At 45.6% G+C, this 20423-nt stretch overlaps 1 protein-coding gene and 1 long non-coding RNA gene across 40 annotated transcripts in view; both read left to right on the top strand.

The window, feature by feature from the left end:
* Positions 1–17008, top strand: part of LOC140612674 (uncharacterized) — a 73986-nt gene extending 56978 nt beyond the window's left edge. The window contains exons 7-9 of one of the 4 annotated variants that reach the window (XR_012013837.1): positions 9597–9755; positions 13602–13718; positions 15028–17007. This is a non-coding gene — a long non-coding RNA (uncharacterized lncRNA). Of the gene's footprint in view, positions 1–9596; positions 9756–13601; positions 13719–15027 lie in introns of all 4 variants that reach the window. The other 3 variants (XR_012013823.1, XR_012013826.1, XR_012013847.1) reach the window with 3 other exon arrangements.
* A 673-nt stretch (positions 17009–17681) lies between these two features.
* CAST (calpastatin) overlaps positions 17682–20423 on the top strand; it is a 111846-nt gene continuing 109104 nt past the window's right edge. For 10 of the 36 annotated variants that reach the window (XM_072790367.1, XM_072790357.1, XM_072790299.1 and 7 more), the window contains exon 1: positions 17730–17958. In XM_072790367.1, the coding sequence (XP_072646468.1) occupies positions 17884–17958 (75 nt within the window). In that variant the 5' untranslated portion in view covers positions 17730–17883. Of the gene's footprint in view, positions 17959–19251; positions 19468–20423 lie in introns of those variants that run through there. The other 26 variants (XM_072790394.1, XM_072790385.1, XM_072790329.1 and 23 more) reach the window with 5 other exon arrangements.

Below are 20423 nucleotides of genomic sequence, written 5' to 3'. Positions count from 1 at the left end.
GACTCCATACACAGCATCAAGCCCCACATAGGGCTTGATCTTGTGACCCTGAGTTGAAATCAAGAGTCAGATGTTTAACTAACTGAGCCACCCAGGTGCCACTATTATATTGCACTTAAATGCAATTATCATATTGTATTTATTATTGCTATTAATTTAAAAATTTTAAACTCCAGGCTCCTGGCTGGTTCAGTTGGTAGAGCATGTGACTCTTGAACTCCAAGTTGTGAGTTCAGGCCCCATGTTGAGTATAGAGATTACTTTAAAAAAAATTTTTTTTTTAAATTTTAAACCCCAGAGTATCCACTGGACAGAGGCAAACCATTTTTGGCTGGACCTTACTCCTAACCAGTTGATGAATTCTTAGATCTGTTCCCATTCAGCATTCCAGATGTTCACCAGACCATAGTGTGATCCCCACGTGAGCAGTACTCTAGGAAAGCCCTGATCCAGACCCATATCTCTGAGTGGGAAGCCAGAATTTGCCTTGATTTGCTCCTTTCCAAGAATGGGTGCCTTCCCCATCTTCTTAGGAAATAGGAACATGATTGAAATATTTGTTTCATGTGTGTTTGTGCTGAGAGAAAGGCTGATTGTTGTAACAATTCCATCTTTTGCTAGGGAGTGGAGAAAACAAGTTTGGGATGATGTATTCATGGTAATAAATACACCAGACCCATCATCCTATAGCTGTCCTCATCCTAGGATAGTGACAAGTTCTTGATGGCCCCTCAGACCTGGATGCAACACAAGAAACTGAGTCATACAGTTTAATATTTTGCCTGGCAAAGTATCTCTGAAAATCGAGTTATACCACAAACTCTGGCTGGTTTTTCTTTTACTTCCACTCAACCTCCCCCACACAAATACCACTTTATTGAGTTAATTGTCTACACTGAAGTCTTAGGAGCCCAATTTTCTGCACAGCATACCATTCACTTCAAATTCTTAACACAGCCAGATCAATCCTTTTAATATGTTGTTTCAGTCTGGAATTTACTGAGACTAAGTGGCTCATGGGAATCAACTTTTACTTAAAAAGAGTTAGTACATTCTTGTGATATAGAAGATTTTCAAATGATCTTATCCTTTCTCTATATCCCAATCCAATCCTCCCACTCAAAGTAGTCATCTAAATTTTCCTTGCCCTCATTTCTTCTCTCAGTATGTCTTTCACCCATTAATAACTGTCTCTGGTAGCATATCCTGAAGGTATTTAGACTCGGCTGATACGCTGAGCAAGCCATATTTCTTCACGGTAGAGAAAAAAGAAACCACAATTGGTCATCAACATGACTCACCCAGGCTTCTACCACCACGCCCAAACTGCACAATAGGACGTACTTGGGTTAGATTTAACCAAGCAATCAAAGCCATCATGCAGAGCAAGATTTTGAGGGGATCTTGGGGGATTTTGACCCCCTAGATCCACATATACCTAACGTCATCTCCCATTGGTCATCTTTCGTGATCTACTTGTTGCAGGTCATGTTACATAGTTAATGGTGTGGGGTTGAGTTTTATTTTCCATTTTCCTCTATGTTTCTGCTATTTCAGGCTCAGATTGGCACACGAGCACAATGTGCTCTTTCTGAGAGGCTCTTCAGTGGTCTGTGAGCTTATCATATGTCCAGATTTCCTTTCCTTTTGTTGAGAAAAAGGTATCTCTTTGGTTATAATACTCAAAGTCATTCTGGCACTTGCATGCTCTTGATTTTTTAAAACCCAGTATGTGAGAGATCCACTAATTTCTGGAAAGGGGAGAGTTGAGAGCACATACAGAAGACCATCTGGAATGTTGTCCCAGCCCATTCCCATCCTTCCTCCTCCAGGGGCCAGTAGGGCTCCATTACTTGGCCCGTTCCTGCCATCCCACAGTTGACTGAACCAAGGGTAGATCTGGCCTGAACTGACCCAAACAGGGTTGCCTTCCTCATTGGAGACTGGGGACCAGACAAAGACATCAAGAGGGAGACAGAGAAAGACTTTCTAAGTGGCATAAATGTGACATGGAGCATGTAGACCTAAAATGCACTGTGGGAATTCACTGTGCAGCTAGCCAGTTTGCAGAGAAAGAGAGATGGGGCAGGCCCACAAGGGACGCAGAAAGGCGAGGCGGACACGGAGGAGGCCAGCTTGCTTACAGCCCTCTAGCAACGAGTTGCCATCTCGTGAGGTCCAGCTGCATTCAGCTCTAGCTATGGGAGGCCCCTTATATCCTTGGAGCTGACCCTTCTTTTTGTTTTACCTAGAGCAGTGGCTTTTTCTCTTGTTTAGCAACAAAAGAGTCTTGACAAATTTATAGCATAAATAGAAAACCCCTCTTCTCACTACTGCACATCACTTGTGCCCATTCTCCTCATGGGGAAAGGCATCCCCATTTGGCTGTGGGCTACCATTCAAACTCTTTCCTCCCTGTTCGGTGTTCAGAGCAGAGGAAGAAAAGTCATCCTGAACCTTCCCTTCATCTGCCTACCTTGTCCTAGCCTTACCCACCTTTCTCCAGGGGAAGCCAGCTGTTTCCCCGAGGGAGGTCTTCTCACTGGGGCATGCGTGAACCATGCTCTCTACCCTTCCCTGCAGTTTTCTACATTGTTGTTCTTTCTGGAAAGTCTCATCCCCTTGCTATCTAAATCCTGCACACTCTCCTGGACAGAGCCCCACCTACTGTGAGACCTGGCCAATCACTTCCCCACATTTTTCTCTTCCTTTTCTGATCTCCCTGAAATATTTCTGATACATATTTACTGTCCTTGAAAAATGCTTAAGATCTTATGTGGAAAATGTGTTTACAAAATAGCAGGTACACTACAGAGCTGTCAATAAAGCTATATAGCAATAAATCAACTGTGTGTTGGGATTGGGGGTAATTTTATCCCAGTTTTATTTTCCCGATTTATGTTTTAATTATTTTTACAACAAACGCAAAATGTATAATAAAATAATATTAGGGAAGGTCTAAGATTCTTGATGTAGCTTTTAAGGATTTCCATAAAGGAGTCTTCTTGAACTGTTTTCTTCTCATTTATTCAGGTTAGCCTCTCTTTTCCAATATGTTGCCATATACTTGAAGATTCAGGTCACGCTTCTTATTTTTTCCTACTCTTCATCTTTCTTGTACCTTAATTCTGACATAACAATAAGTTATTCATTTATTAACCTATTCTTGATAACACCTGAATAAAGTCATAGAAGAGCTTATACTATGCATAACTGTGCACTCTTGAAAGATAAAATATTCAGCCTTTCATTGTGACCAACACTTCTGGCTCCAGCTTTTTCTCTGAAATACTTCAAGTATTACATCCTTTTTTTTAAAGATTTTATTTATTTATTTATTAGAGAGAGAGATAGAGAGGGCATGAGCAGGGGGTAAGGTCAGAAGGAGAGGGAAAAGCAGCCACCCTGCTGAGCAGGGAGCCTGATTTCAGGCTCCATCCCAGGACCCCAGGACCATGACCTGAGGAGAAGATAGACACTCAACCAACTGAGCTACCTACATGCCCCCAGGTATCACATCTTCTATTTTCCATTTCATCATTTTAATATAAGCAAAATGATGACATGTCCAAAATAATACTGCTCAGTGTCAATCTTTTCTTTTTTTAGATTTTATTTATTTATTCATGAGAGACACAGAGAGAGAGAGAGGCAGAGACACAGGCAGAGGGAGAAGCAGGCTCCCTGCAGGGAGCCTGACGTATGACTCTGAGACTCGGATCTGGATCCGGGACTCCGGGATCACACCCTGGGCTGAAGGCGGTGCTAAACCACTGAGCCACCCAGGCTGCCCCTCAAGTGTGAATCTTAAGCAAATGGTAAATAATTCATTCCTTCAGTGATTTTGGCCAAATGCTATAAGTGAGCAGGCTCTATGACACAGGGCATTTAAGTGGAGGCTTCAGAGAGGTGCCACGTAAACATGTATTTTCCTCCTTGTCACCATGGGCTGATTGTATCTGAAGCTAGATTTATAATTAGGTACTATGGATTACTCAGTTCAGTCTTCTGCTTTATGTCTCTCCCCCAGGGTTTTAACTGAGCATTATTTAATGCTTCAGCTAAAATGATATTAAGTCAATTATCTTTGCTTAAAAATATCTCTGTGACCCACTTGCTTTGATTATGAAACAAAACAAAGGGAGACATTACAACCAGAAATGGAAGAGACCTCCAGGCTGTCTAGATCTTGCTTGACCCAAATCGTGTGTCTTCTTAGGACCATCCCTGACAGCAGTACCTGTCCTCTGTTCAGGTAACTATGGCAGGTAGGATTCTTTACTGCTGAGGCACATGGGCTTTAGACTCAGTTAAATATAGGTCTGAATCACAGCTCTGATACCTAGCTGTGAGCTCTCAGGCAATTAACTGAATCTCTCTGAGACTCAGTATCTTTATCTGTAAAACGAGCCTACTAATCCATACCTTGCAGGGCTATTATTTTTAAAAATGTGTTGCAATGACCTTCTGATCTACACACAGATTAAACCCGAGTCTTAATATCTTCTTCTTCCTGAAACCCCACCAAAGGAAGAGTAAGTGAATTTAAAACAAACAGGCAAGTTATAAACCCACAAGATTAAAGAGAATGGGACAAGAGACAATGAACAGATCTGAAACCGACACATTCATGGAAAATGGGAAGCGGAAGTGGAATGGTGAGAAGTGACTCTCCCAGCCTAGGGAGTGGCACCCTGCATGCCTGCAGAGAGGCTACTGATGGGGGCAGGGGGCATGGCACTTGGTAGCTTCAGGATTTGGAGCTGGGACATGGGCTGAACAGAGGGAGGTGGGTGGAAATCATAGGTGGCAGTTAGTGACTCAGGCCCTTTCTTGCACCTCACACAGCAAGGTAACTATACCTTTCCAACTTTGGATGAGATGGGAGACCCATAAAGAGGATGCTGGAGAGCGGTTAAGAAAATCAGAGGATCAATCCAGGACCTGCAACAGAGGAGAGATAGAATCAAATAATGTAGACTCTTCAGACACGCTTATCCACTGGCCTCAGACTGACTTATCAGAGCAGAAACCACAGTGGCAAAGGTGGCTTGATCTAGGCCACAAAGCAGACGAGAAGGAGAAGGACTTGGATATTTGGGCCCTAGACTTACAAATATGTAAGAGGCATGATAAACAATGGATTCTGGGAGAGGCTGCAGTCCCAGTCCCAGTCCCAGCAACCAGTGGCCTCTCATGGGAGAAGAGCTTTAATTGTGCCAATTGAAACAAAATGTTGCTTTATCAGACAGCCACAAAGGTCAGGAATAGGTAGTGAAAGAGACACAGTAATGCATTGTCCTTGCCAGAAACCAAGGGCTACAGAGGGAAGGTGTGAGATTCCCTGACATGGGACCAACAAACTGTTTTCTAAAAACAAATCAAGCAGCAAAAGGCTGAATATTAAATCCTTTTTAGCAATTGTATAAGATTAAACTGTATGTATTTTTGACCTCTGTAGGTCAAAAATTTGGAATACAGACAATTTTAGATGGTTCAACCCACTCGTCTAGAGAAGTTTCTTCCCCTATGATTGTCTCTATTCCCGTAGGATGGCCATACTCGTACGGAGGTACCAACAACTCCTGCAACAAAAGTATGAATAGGGCACCTACCCACTCTTCTAGGCCCTGGGGGTAGATCAGTGAGCAAGAGGGGGTAAAGTCACTGCTGGATTAGTCAGACTTGGCTTAACTGGCCATCTTTATTGAGTACAACTCCCAGATCCAGGGCTGCAGAGTCAGTCTGGCCTGTGATGAATTCCTGGCTCTGTGTGACCATGAATGTGTGTGTGTGTGTGTGTGTGTGTGTGTGTGTGTGTCCTTCCCCAGGTTCACAGGGCAGAGAAGTACAGGATAAGTACTCTATAAATCATAACTGTTACATTTCTTAGCACCTATTGAAGGAAACCTCCTTCAAAGACTTTACCATTCAAAGAAAACTGATATACAACGATTCTAACTTAAGTGCTAAAGCTTCACTGCACAGTGAGAAATAAAGAGGTTAGGTCAGGAGCATAAACTTGGCACCGTGGGGCATTCGCGAGTGTTGCCAAGTGACCATATTCTGTTAAGAGTTAGCCTGGAAAGACCCATGAGGAAGTGAGTCTTCAGACAAGTTCTGAAAGTGAGTTTTGAAAGAGGGGAAGGAGAAACAACTTGCACAAGAAGGTCCCAAACCAGGAAATATAACCTAAAAGATGGATTAGCTTTCCCAGGGAAAAGTGGTATTTTTAAACTTTCTTCCTAGAATGTTGTAGAAACACAACCTAGATTGAAAAGGTAGTTATTCTTTCTAGACTAAATGCCACAATCAGAATTCACATTCACCAGGGACATTTGCTAGGACAGGAAGAAACCAGAGAAGGCCTGAGCTCATTTTGAACTGAAGTCTTTTATACTTTCAATATTCCCCATTTTAAATGTATTGGTTTGCTAGGGTGGCCCACCACTTTAGCTAAGACTGGCTTAGAACAACAGAAATTTATTGTGTCACATTTCTGGAGGCTGCATGTCCCAAAGCAGTGTGGCAGCAGGGCCATGCTCCTGCCGAATGTGCTGGGGGAGGATCTGTTTAAGACTGCTGTTGTAAAAAGAAAAAAAAGACTGCTGTCCTAGCTTCTTGGCAGTTCCTCAGTTTATAGCAGCACGTCCAACACATGCCATTCTCCCTGTGTACATATCGATGTCCCAATTTTTCCTTTTTATGACGCTTATCATACTATACAAGGGCCCACCTTAATAACCTCATCTTAACTAGATCGTTTTTGTAAAACCCTATCTTTAAATAAGGTTGGATTCTGAGGTGTGGGGTTGAGACTCCAACATCCTTTTTGGAGGGACACAACCCAGAACACTGAGGAAAAAGAAACCGATCTAGTCATAAAAGTGATTTTGGCTAGTATGACCCAAACTGATACCTCTTGGGAAATATCCCAAAATTCATATAAGTAAAAATCCTATTAAAGCAAAAGGTTTACAAAGCAAAGATGCTTCTTTGCAAGAAGGCTATTCTCACCACAGAACTATGTGATGTCGATTTGAGTAACAAGTCCCCCTTGATGAATGACTTTGTGCAACCAATGCTTTTGGAGTCTGAACTGGATCTAATTAACAAACACAATATAATGAAACCAGTAGGGTACCATTGAGCTTGCAGTATGGAGAACTGAGCTGTTAACAGAGTTGTGGATTTTCCTTCCTAGCTCTGTATATGGCCTTAGGCAGCAACAAACCACCCAATATCCCCTCTACCTATCATCACAAACATACCCTCAGTGGAAAAGCCAAACCACTCACAGGAGCAGAAATAATCCATGGTTCAGAATTACTCCAAAAAATGGTGGAAGAGGGGACAGTATGTTTATTACAACTTTTCTTGTGCTGGTTCACAACACAGAGAGTGTGGCCATCAGTTAAGCTTTCCCTTTTCCTCCTATAGTTCTGGAAAGTGATCTTTAGAAGCACAATTTATTTCAAGAAAGCAAAATTAAAAATTTCAGAAACTCTAAGTGCTAAAGTTTAATCTGTAAATTATATGTGCACTTAATATATAATATGTATTGGTCATCTGGAACTGCAATTGAACAAAAAATGCTGTGTATATTTTTAAAAAACTGAGTAGAATAATAAAAAAATAGAAGTGAAAGATAACCCTCCTCCCCACTTCACATCCCTAATCTCCCACGTTCTTCAGCAAAGGCAACTACTGTTTATAACCTTTTATGTATCATTCCAGAAATAGCCAGCACAAGGAATATATCTGTGGTTACATAGAAAGTTCATAAAACATATCTTTTTTATTTTTACATAACATTAGAATGCTTTTTACGGATTCTTCACACTGCCTTTCTCAATTACTAATACATCTTACAAGATGGTCCACATTGGCTCACAGAAACCTCTCTTTGAAATGATTGCATTTTTTCCTATTATATGGTTATTTCATGCACTTAACCCTTCCCTACTGGTGACCACTTAGCTGGCTTCCAGTTTCTCACCATTATGAATGATGCTGCAATGAACAGTTTTTTTGTGTGTCTTTGTACATGTATATATACAAGTACATTTGTTAGAGACATTCCTAAAAATGGAATCGCTAGTGCAAAGGTATGTCCAATGACATCTTTGACTGATGTTTGCCCAATTGCCAACCAAAAGTTGTTGGATCAGTTTATATTCCCATCAGCGACGTGGGATGGGAGCTGTTTCTTCTCTATACTATTGCCAGTGCCATGTATTGTTCATCAGTTTTGTTTCTCTCAACCTAATAGGATAAAAAGGGATCTGATTGTGGTTTTAATATGCATCTGTTATTTTGAATCACATTGGAGCATCTTTCCACATGTTAATAAGCCATTTATATTTCTTTATCTGTGAATTCTCTATTTGTATCCTCTGTGATGTTCCTACTGGATTTTTGGTTCAATTATTGGTTTAAGCTCATGTTTATATTGTTTTTATTTATACATTTTTTTCTATGAAGAACTTTTAAGTTTTAATATAATCTTTTCTTAACCTTTTCCTTATTATTTTTTAAAAAGACTTTATTTATTCATGAGAGACACAGAGAGAAAGGCAGAGACACAGGCAGAGGGAGAAGCAGGCTCGTGCAGGGAGCCTGACATGGGACTCGATCCCAAGACTCCAGGATCACGCCCTGGGCAGAAGGCAGGCGCTAAACTGCTGAGCCACCCAGGAATTCCCCCTTTTCCTTATTATTTTAATCTTTTATTAATCTTTTCCATTAGGGCTTCTAAGTTTTGTGTCATTTTAGAGAGAGCTTTCTACTCTAAGATTATAAAAAATTATACTCCCATATTGTCCTTTGGCACAAAGTTAGGGATGTTCTCACAGTGTTTTCTACTCTCTGACATCATTAAAAAGGTAACTATTTATATAGAATTATACAAACTCACATTTCACCCCTTAGAAAGCAGCAGTCACACTACCTTATACATTTAATTTAGAATATTGGGATCCCTGGATGGCGCAGCGGTTTGGCGCCTGCCTTTGGCCCAGGGCGCGATCCTGGAGACCCGGGATCGAATCCCACATTGGGCTCCCGGTGCATGGAGCCTGCTTCTCCCTCTGCCTGTGTCTCTGCCTCTCTCTCTCTCTGTGTGTGACTATCATAAAAAAAATTAAAAATTAAAAAAAAATAATTTAGAATATCTAGCTTTCCAAAGTACTTGAATCTAAAAAATTTAAAGTTTAGTATTAGATAAAGAAAAAGAGAATCCCTGTCAGTTGTAATAGTCTTGAAAATCTTACAAATGGATATTACATTTAAAACAAATAAAATAGGAATAATTTTTACATTCAAGAATAATTTGAGTGTGGGGTAGACTTAATGACTTGCTTCCAAAGAGCAAAGTATGGAAAGGGAGAGATTGCAACTTTTCAGTGGAGAAACGTGCAAACCCCACTTTACCCCGGTGATGGAGGTTCACATCACCCCTGGTAAATCATGTGAACATCAGGAGTCCTCTGTACAATGTGATAAGGTCGCTTATCACTGTAATATTCTTCCCCTAAACCCATAGTCTTAGCCTCATCATAAGATAAACATCAGATGTTTTTTTTTTCAAATTTAAGAACATTGTACACAATATCTGACCAATATTCCGCAACTGCCAAGGTTGTGAAAGACAAGGAAAATCTGTCACAGACCCCAGAAGAGACTAAGGAGACATGACTATGGTGTGATTTCCTAGACTGGAATCTCAAGCAGAAAAAGGACACTAATGAAATAAGGTGAAATTCATGTGAAGTCTGCAGTTTACTTTATAGCCATACCTATGTTGGTTTCATAGTTTTGACAAACGTATCGCTGTATTTAAGATGGTGACAATAGGGGAAATAGAAACTGGGAACTCTACTTTGAACAGAGAATCTTTGCAACTTTCTTGTATATCTAAAATTATTCCAAAACACAATTTTATTAGAAAATCAATTTCATATTTAATAAAAATTTTCTGAGAACAAATACCCCTAAAATATCGGAAATAAGTTATTTGTAATAACCATTTTTAAAGGGCTAAGGGTAATTTTCCTGCAGTTCATTCCTGCTTGTGAAGAGGCTGACCAACATGAATCATGAATCTGCCAAGTAACAAAATGACTGCTGCTATGAGTATCTCTTTAAAATCTCTTGGAGAAAAAAAAGAAAAAAGAATAAAATCTCTTGGAGAGTTTGCAAATGTAAATGAGTGAAGAGAAGAGTAAGTGACCATCCTTATAGAAAGATCTTAAAGTGTTCTTTTGAAATTACAGATAGTCCTCATGTTAAGGACGAGGTTTATATGAGAGCTTTTTTTATGACAGCTTAGTTGAAATATAATTTATATACAATTTACCTGTTTTGAGTATAAATTTCAGTGGTTTTAGTATATTTTTTTTAAACTCTTTTTTTTAAGATTTATTTATTTATGATAGACATAGAGAGAGAGAGAGAGAGAGGCAGAGACAAAGGCAGAGGGAGAAGCAGGCTCCATGCCGGGAGCCCGACGTGGGACTCGATCTCGGGACTCCAGGATCGCACCCCAGGCCAAAGACAGGCGCCAAACCGCTGAGCCACCCGGGGATCCCCCTGGTTTTAGTATATTAAGGGGATCCCCCTGGTTTTAGTATATTAATAGACGTGTCAATCAGCAGTCAATTTTATCACCTCAAAAAGAAACTCAAGACCTCTAGCTACCCCCCTGTCGTAATCAACACCCCCACCAACCCTAAACAACTACTAATCTATTTTCTGTTTCTACAGATTTGCTTATTCTGACATTTCATGTGAATGTGTAGTATATAACCATTTGTGACTGGCTAGTATTATTTTTATATTCTCCAAGTACGCTCTGAAGAACAGATAGCTAAAGTATTTTAGATTTACTTTTATCACTTCAGATATTAAATCACTCACTTAAAAATATAATTTCAATCCCCCACCCCAAGGCATCAATATGCAAACATTCCACTCTAAATTCCATGACATATTTGGTTTTGTATATAGCAAAGCATAGATACAGAGAAGTGGCTAGAAGTACTAAACCACAATTCAAATGATTGAAATCAAATGATTCAAATGCTAACAGTGTCATTTAGCAGCCCTGTAACCCAGGGTAGATTATTCAACCTCTCTGGGCCTTAGTTTCCTCTCCTATAACAAGGAGAAAAGAATATTTCCTACTTTATAAGGGTGTAATGAACAAATATATGCAAAGTATTTTTAAAAAGGTTTTATTTATTTATGTGAGAGAGAGCACAGAGTGAGAGTGAGAGCTGACTCCCCATTGAGCAGAGAGCCCCATGAGGTGCTCAATCCCAGGACCCTGAGATCATGACCTAAACTGAAGGTAGATGCTTAACCCACTGAGCCACCCAGGCGCCCCTATGCAAAATCTTTAAAAACAAGTTTCTAATACATAGTAAGTTCTATGGCTTTATCTATTTCCATCATTATCAACTATGAGAGCATTCGATAGCATTAGTACCATGGAGTGTTTAGACAGTTCTCCTAACTTTCTGATCTTATATGATCCGAAACCATTTCAATTACAGGTGTCCTTCTAAATTGTCCAGTCTATTTCTTTCATCTTTTCAAGAGGGAAGTTTAGCCTGGAAAAAAAAACCCAATAATGTATTCTTATGCATTCCATAAATATTTATTGAGGACATATTATGTGCCAGGCATAATCTCAAGTTCTGTGAATAAGAATGAAATGACCCTTTTCACCACAGTGTCTAGTAATGGGTACAGATAAACAGTATAACAGGGATCAAAGAATGTTAGTATGCACAATGATTCCACCTCCATTGGACCCTCTAGGGAGAATTATATCATTGCAGAAGGAAACAAGGAAAAGAAATAAGACAAAATAACATCTTCTGATTGTTTTTTGGGGGGAGTTTATAGAAGCAAGTTTGAAACATGGGGGAGACAATGGAAGTAAGTTAAAAAGAGAAAGGATGTTTAAGATATTTTGCTGAGTGTTCAGGTTGTGCACCCACTCAGGCATTTTTCAATTGCAGTAAGAGGATTGCAGTAAAGATTGAAATGCTTTTAGTTACTTTTGGGATGCCAGAGCCTTGTTTCTTTAAATATAAACTGCATTTAGGATCAGGATGTGAGAATCTTGGACTTTATATGGGTGGTACACAGTTAGGATGCAATGCTGCGGGAAGTTAGCACTTTGGGAAAGGAAAGGAACGAGTATTCCAGGAAGTAGGAGATGAGCAAAAGCAGAATTGGGAAGAGTGGAGAGTATCCCAGGGTCTGAAAGCAGGGGGGCATGACTGGGGCACAGCCGCCTGAAGGCATAAAGCTGCAGTTGGGACTGCCTAGGACAAATCCTGCAGGTCCTGGGAGGGCATATTAAGGAATCTAAACTTCATCCTGTTGGCGCTAAGGAACCCTCAAGGACTGTAAACAAGGAAGAGAGATGATTCACACAGCACTAGTTAGTTGTTGGTCTCAAGAGTGTATGAGTCAGAACTGAGCTCTTTGCATGGACCCATAGTCCCAAGGATGGAAAGCCATAAACCTAAGGGAAATGAGTAAGGGAAGCAAAACACGTCTAGCTTATAGGAAGGCTTCCTAGCAAACAGGGGTCTCTTCTACCTACTTCCTTGTCTGCAGCCAGACCTAGGAGCAATCTTTCCTTTTCACTTTAAAAACACTAGGCAAGGCAGCCCAGTGGCTCAGAGGTTTAGCGCCGCCTTCAGCCCAGGGCCTGATCCTGGAGACCCAGGATCGAGTCCCACTTCGTGCTCCCTGCATGGAGCCTGCTTCTCCCTCTGCCTGTGTCTCTGCCCAGCACCCCCCCTCCCCGCCTCGGTCTCTCATGAATAAATAAATAAAATCTTTAAAAAAATAAAATAAAAACACTAGGCAAAACTAGAAAATCAAAACATTTATTTTCCCTTCGTTTCTAATCATTCTTTGCAATCAGATTTTAAAATATATCTAGATTGCCGGTGGTAACAGCACAGCTACTGCAAAAAACAAATTGTTCTTCCGTGACCCCTCTTGAAGGCAGAAGTCATTGTAGAAGGGGGAGAAATTTAATTAAATGGGTAATATGTTCAGACCTACTGCTTAATCATACAGCATCTTGACAGCATACTTTAGTAATATGAATCCCCCCCCTTACTTCTATTTTGCAATGTTTTCTGGTGTTATATCGCACTGAGCAATGTAATGGATGTAATAAGTTATCTGAATCCCCTTCAGGAACAAAAGAGTCCTTATTCCAGCTCCTGGGAGGGCCACCAGCACCCAACCCTCCTCTCTCAGCTCCTCTGTGGGATGCCACAGTTTCAGGGAGCCACCTTTCTCCCCTGAAGCCATGCTCCCTTCACCCTCAGCCATACCCAAGGACTAATGATGCAAGCTCATCAGGGCTCAGCCCTTTCTCACCAGCCCCCAACCACTCCAAAGGGCACCCCGCCATGGTCATTCCCTGCAGGGTTATGGGAGGCTTCTGCTCGGTCTACTTCTCCCTTAGCCCATCCTTCCTCCCTTCCCTCAGGTGTTGATCCCATGAGTACTTCCTAATAAATCCCTGAAAAAGGAGAAATGATCTCAGTCCTCTTTGGTCCACACAGACAAGAAACAGGAAGTCCCATCATGCTAAAAAACAAGGCCTGGCGGTATTTTGCAGGTGTTTTATTATCTGCAGGCACATAAAGGATGAGAAGGAAAACCTGTGGGCCTCGTTACAGGTATATGTGTGACTCAAGTTCTTGTTTGGTAACAGTGAAAACTAAAAATTACTTCATCTGCTGTTTATTCTTTTCTCTCTTTATCCTCTGTCGCTCCATCCTTCCATCTCCATTCTCTTTCCCTCCTGCCACCCCATCAGCCACCCAGACACAAGCCCAGTGTGATCTGAAAAGCAAGGTGTCCTAGTCCATCCTGGCTGCTGTAACAAAATACTACAGGCTGGGGAGCTTATGCAGCAGAAGTGTTTTTCTAGCACTTCTGGAGGCTGCAAGTCTGTGATCAGGGTGCCAGTAGAGTCCAGTGAGCGCTCTCTTCCCAGCTGCAGACTTCTCCTTGTATCCTCACACGCAGAAGGGGCAAGGGAGCTCTCCTGGGGCATCTTTTGTAATGGCATTACTCTCCATGAGAGCTCTGCCCTCATGATTTAATCATCTAAAGGCCCCGGCTCCTATGGTACCACATTGGGCATTAGGATTCTAATATGGGAATGTGGGAGGGGGGCACAAAAATATTCAAGAACAGAGCACATGACAAAGCTCCTGTGGTCTAAACATATTCTCCAACTACTGACTAGCACACCTTCATCTTGTTTATGCACAGACTTTACCACTTAAGCCATTCTCCTGGATAATTCAACAGTCAGAAGCATGATGCTCCTACTCAGATACACATCATAAGGGAAAGGAGGCTTGGAGAGCCTTGGAATATTTTGCCTACATCTTTGCCTATTTGCAAAGATGATGATTCTTCTTCTTCTTCTTCTTCTTCTTCTTCTTCTTCTTCTTCTTCTTCTTCTTCTTTTTCTGGTTTACTCTGGACAATGTCACTATGGAGTAGAGCAAACCTGGTGGAGAGTCTCAAGATGGCTGATAGGACAGGTACATTTCAGTGGGATTGGTAGGGACTTGAACATCAGCTAAAAGATCCAGGTTTTCTTGAGTTAACTTCCATTCCAGAAGTAAGTGGCAGTGTAGAAAATATACCATACAAAGGAAGGGGACTATTCAAACCATGAGTACCTCAGGTTTGAATTCTCCTGAATCCTACCCCCTGGCCAGGTTACCACAACCTCTCAGCTGTCAGATCTAATGGACACTCTTCATCCATTGTCTGACCCAACCTTTGAGTGAAATGTCATATTGCCGGATCAGCCCCTTCCTTTCAGAAGCCCCTCCTCCCTCGGCCTCTGGTACCTACTTCCTTCCTAGCTTTCTCTTACCCACCCCCCCCCCCCCCCCCCCCCCGTAGCTCCTTCTCAGGTTCCACTGGCTTTTTCTCCAGTCTCCATCCTGTCTTTCTTTTTCTCAGTTTACATGTTTCCTGATGAGAAGTGATGAGCTCCTGAACAGCTCCTGCAACAGTGGGGATGAAGAGAAGATACAAGGTGGAGGTCATGTGGAGGAGGTTACAACTCAGTCAAGTCAAACATGGCAGGAGGAAGGAGCCCTTGAGCTCCCCGTCTCCCCAGCCAGCCCATCACGGTCAGAGTGAGAGGTCCCTCAGGATCCTGTAGTGCTCTTGGAATATCTCTGCCAGCCCTTACCCTTTGTCCATGGTCATGTGGTGGTGAATTTGTCTGTCTTTCCTCCTAGACTTTCAGGCCCCCGGTACCTCCACAGAGCCTGACACAATGCAGTCATCCTGTTACTGAGTAAATGAAGGAATGTGCAAATAAAAATAAAACAAAGGTGCCATATATATTTAAAATGACCTTCTCTAAGGTGTTCAACTGCTGGTCATGGTATCAAAGTTCGAATTCCTCACTGACTACAAGAGAAAGTGAAAACACTGCCCTCTTTCTTCTTCAACTTATTTGTAATTCTTCTTTACTCATCATCATCAATGCATAGTTTAGCCCATAACTGATCTGCTTATGGAGTTCCAACCCTTAAGCAAAGCCTGAAGGCTAATGTCATTATCTCTTATAGATTTTGATATCAATTATATCACCTGGCATGGCAGCTGCTTGGTAAATAGTAAGTTGGCAAATGGATCGATTACTTCTAAACTTGCACCAGCAGCTCCAACCAGATGGGTAGGCTTTTTTAATATTTCCTGAACTGCCCCCACCCTTTCTACCCCTGTCCACATCCCACCAGCCAGCCTGCCCACTCAAGCTTCTTTTACCTTCCTAAAAGCACTAAGCCCCACAGAACCCCAAACTCCCAAAACACATTTGTACTTACTCATACCTGCCTCATTGTCACCCAAATGATGTGTTACAAATGCCACATGACTCCAGCTAACCTCTAAGTCCTTGGAGTGCAGGAAATATGCATTTTTATCCGTATATCAATTTCTTTCACAATGCTTTACATGATGAAAGACTTTCAAAGAATATAACACTAACTGGTTTAAGTTCAATTTTAAATACCCCTTAGAAAACACCTCAAATTTTAATCAACAAACCATTCTTCTTCCAGACTCAGAATAATGTGTCAGGGATCTAAAGCCTGAACCTAGGTCCTCTAGGATCTTTAGTATGGATGTGTTTCTGGTTCCTGGGCCTAGAGATGGGGCTGCCTATCACCTGGGCCCTGTAGTTTGTGTGCTTATTTAAATTACTGTAGGTGTTTGGTTGCATTCTTAAGTCATTTTTTTTTTCAGGCTTATGACATATTTCCTCCAATTATGAGTGTAATTCATGCCACCAATCAATTTTTCTTGAATGGACAATGATAGATCCCTTATCCAAGTCATTTCATTTTTATGGGTAAATTCTCACACCGTAGCCTGTGTGCTGGAAATGCTAGTTACATAGATAATAAGCAAAACTTTTAAAAAGGAAATCCATTTTCAGCACTCCTCACTGCTCCCCCCATCAGGAATGCTGCTAGTCTGTAAATGAAGACAAAAATCCCTAAATACAGCATGACTACTCTTTTCCTACAACCTGGCTTCTCTCTCAGCAAATGTCTAAAACATAACACTGCAGAGAGTGGTCACCCTCGGGTCCTAAGTGTCCATGCCACCCCAGGGAAACGGGTTCTTTTTTCTGTCGGGTCTGATCACAAACCACAGAATGGAAGGGTGACAGTCTCAGCAGATGAGCATTTTCTAGACAAGCTTGTTATACTTCACTTCCAGGCCTAAACCAGGAAGTGCTGTTTAAGATGAGTCAAAGACTAAAAACACTTTGGCCTCGGAAACAAAACCGGCCAGGCTCCAGAAACGCTACAGGGGTTTTAATTTGGGACTATTCTTTGGTTTGAATTGGAACCTACGGCTTCCTACCCCCATAAAACGTTTTAAAACTTTCAACATTGCGCCCTCCCGCCCCCCCCCCCCCAAAAAAAACCCCTCCAAGTGAGATGCCAGAAAATACACACAGGAGAGCGTACACACCTACACAAACAGACACATCCAGACAAACAAATGCACAGACCCATTTGTTTTTTGTGATCCGCTTCCTTATCTAGACGGTCCAGGCTTGGGCCAGATTTGAGTTGGTAAATTCTTCTCCAAACTAAACCCGGGCAGATTGCAGGAAAGGTGTTTAATTCTGGAGATAGGGACGCCTGGGTGGCTCAGCGGTTGAGCGTCTGCCTTCGGCCCAGGGCGTGATCCTAGAGTCGTGGGATCGAGCCCCACGTCGGGCTCCCTGCGTGGAGCCTGCGTGTCCCTCTGCCTGTGTCTCTGCCTGCCCCCCCCCTCTGTGTTTCTCATAAATAAGTAAAATCTTTAAAACAAAAATTCTGGAGACCTGTTTAAGGAGAAGGGTCGAGGCGCAGCCGGGCCACGCCCGGGTCCCGCTCTCCCGTTGCACAACTGAAAGCTGAGTCCGGGCAAGTCGAAGGAGGAACCCTGAGACCTGCAGCCCCTCCTCCCTGCGACCTCGGGGAGCCCCGAGTCCTGGGAGGCGGGGAGGACCTCGGGGCGAAGACCACGGGGCCGAGGGTGTTCGGCTTCAGCCCCGGGGCGCTGGAGCTGGGGCCGCAGCCAGCAGCCGGCAGGAAGGGGAGGACCCGGCCGGGCAAGGGGGAGCCCCCGCGCGGGCTCGGGGCTGGGTCGGAAAAGCTGCCTCACGGGCGCGCCCGCCGGCCCCTCCGCCCCCTCCCTCCCTCCCTCCCTCGCTCGCTCGCTCGCTCGCAGAGCAGCCCCGCCCGGGCCTCCCTTCGCGGCCCCGCGGCGCCCTCCCGGAGGCAGCGATCCCGCGGCCTCGCCATGTCTCAGCCGGGCCAGAAGCCCGCTGCCTCCCCGAGGCCCCGGCGCGCTGCCGCCGCCCGCGACACCCAGGAGGTGAGTGGCGCTCCTCCGGGAGCCGCAGGGCCGCGCTGGGGGGAGGGGATCCGAGCCCCGGGGCCCTGGGCCGCCTCCTCGGGGCGTGACCCGCGCGGCCGCCTGGCCCGGGCGCCCTCGGGGCCGGGAAGGGCGCGGGGCTCAGGCTCGCCGCCGGGCAGGGGCCGGAGGTGACCAGGGGTCCCTCGGGCCCGGCCCAGTGCGCCCGGCCAGGCGCGAGCTCCACAGGGGGCCGGGCCGCGTCGGGGAAAGTTGGGTGGGGAGAGGCGGGCGAGGGAAGAGAGGGCTGGGGGCGGGAGTTCCTTCGAGGCCCCCGGAGTGGGGGGAGTTTAACGAGCGCGGAATCCCCTCTTCCGCTTAAAGCCGGGGCTGCAGGGCGGGGCTGCCCCGAGGAATAACACAGCCACCCTAGCCAGCCTCGCGCCGCGCCGGGCGGGGTCTGCGGGGCGGGGTTGCCCGAGGAATAACACCCCTACCCTAGCCAGCCTCGCGCCGCACCGGGCGGGGCGGGGCCTGCGGGGGCGGGGCCTGCGGGGGGCGGGGCTTCCCCGAGAACTAGCACAGCTACCCTAGCCAGCCTCCCGCGGCTCCGGGCTGGGCGGGGCCTGAGGGGGCGGGGCCTGCTGGGGGCGGGGCCTGCGGGGGCGGGGCTTCCCCGAGAACTAACACCCCTACCCTAGCCAGCCTCCCGCGGCTCCGGGCTGGGCGGGGCCTGAGGGGGCGGGGCCTGCTGGGGGCGGGGCCTGCGGGGGCGGGGCTTCCCCGAGAACTAACACCCCTACCCTAACCAGCTTCCCGCGGCACCGGGCTGGGCGGGGCCTGAGGGGGCGGGGCCTGCTGGGGGCGGGGCCTGCGGGGGCGGGGCTTCCCCGAGAACTAACACCCCTACCCTAACCAGCTTCCCGCGGCACCGGGCGGTGCGGGGCCTGAGGGGCGGGGCCTGCGGGGGGGGCGGGTGTGGGGGCGGGGCCTGCGGGGGGCGGGGCTTCCCCGAGAACTAGCACAGCTACCCTAGCCAGCCTCCCGCGGTACCGGGCGGTGCGGGGCCTGAGGGGCGGGGCCTGCGGGGGGGCGGGGCGGGTGTGGGGGCGGGGCCTGTGGGGGCGGGGCTTCCCCGAGAACTAACACCCCTACCCTAACCAGCTTCCCGCGGCACCGGGCGGGGCGGGGCCTGAGGGGGCGGGGCCTGCGGGGGGCGGGGCGGGTGTGGGGGCGGGGCTTCCCCGTGAAATAACACCCCTACCCTAGCCAGCCTCCCGCGGCTCCGGGCGGGGCGGGGCCTGCGGGGGCGGGGTCTGCGGGGCGGGGCCGCTCCGGGTGCGCCCAGGTGTCGTGCCTCCTGCTGGCTACGGGCGTCCCGAGCGCAGAGCCCGCCAGCTCCCAGGCAGGCGAAGTGGGAGCCCCGCGCCGGCCGCCCCGCACCCCGCGTCCTCGCCGAGCCCTCCGCCACGCGCGGCTCCGAGCCCACCGACTGTGGCCATGGCATTCGCAAGCTGGTGGTACAAGACGGTAAACGCGAGCGATCGTGCCTGGGCAGGAACGGGAAGGGGATGATTGCTCTGCCTTTCCGGGAGTGCGGATGGATGAGTGCTGTCCGGACTGGGGCTGGGAAGGGGTGGGGACCACATGCGACCTCTTCCCGGGACTTCAGGTTGGGCTCCGGGAGAGGCCGAGACTCACCCTGCTGTGGTATGCACCAGCGCGCCCGGGCGTGCGAGTCCGTGTGAGCAGAGATGCAGGAGGCCCTGCTTGCTCTCGAGCTGAATGGGACAGGAATAGTTCCGGGAGGAATTCCGCCCCTGGATGCGGATTCCCGAATGAACTCAGCTCGCAAGAGCCTAGACCTAGCGTTTTTAACTTGTGTGCAAAGCTCGAAACTTTTAGAGAAATGTCCTTGGACATGCATTTTCCAACACAGAGGAGGAGAATGGGGGGGCAAGAGAAAACCCAACACTCCAAGGAGCAGTAGCAACCGAGATCAAGAGCTTTGTTGAGAATGAGACGGTGAGAGTTAGAGCGATTCTGTACTTTTTTTTTCCACAAAAAAAAAAATAAAAATACACGAATGATGTGTTGGTAGGTGAGAATCAAAATATTTCTATCCCATTGATTGATGTGTGAATTTGAAAAACTTAGTTTTAAGTACACGTCTTTCTCAGCATGTGGTATTGGGAAAAGCAAGGTTATTCTAATTAGACACGCTTTAGAGAGAAACCTTGTATGGAAATCAGTAAACTGTCACTGATAAGCCAGTGGCCATTCACTGAACACCTACTATGTGCCAAGTCTGGTCCTAGCCTCTAAGTACACAGTGGAGAATAAGATAATAGTTCTTTTTCTCAAAGGGCAATGAGTCAACATTTCTGAACCTGTTTCCAAATCTGTAAAATGAAGGTCATAATAGGCACCACGTAAGGGTTGTGAGGACCGATTAGATTCATGGATCAAAGTACCCACCGTACCCA

Source organism: Canis lupus, chromosome 2 (assembly GCF_048164855.1).
Source record: "Canis lupus baileyi chromosome 2, mCanLup2.hap1, whole genome shotgun sequence".
Classification (NCBI taxonomy): Eukaryota; Metazoa; Chordata; class Mammalia; order Carnivora; family Canidae; genus Canis; species Canis lupus.
This window is presented reverse-complemented; position numbering and strand designations above follow the sequence as displayed.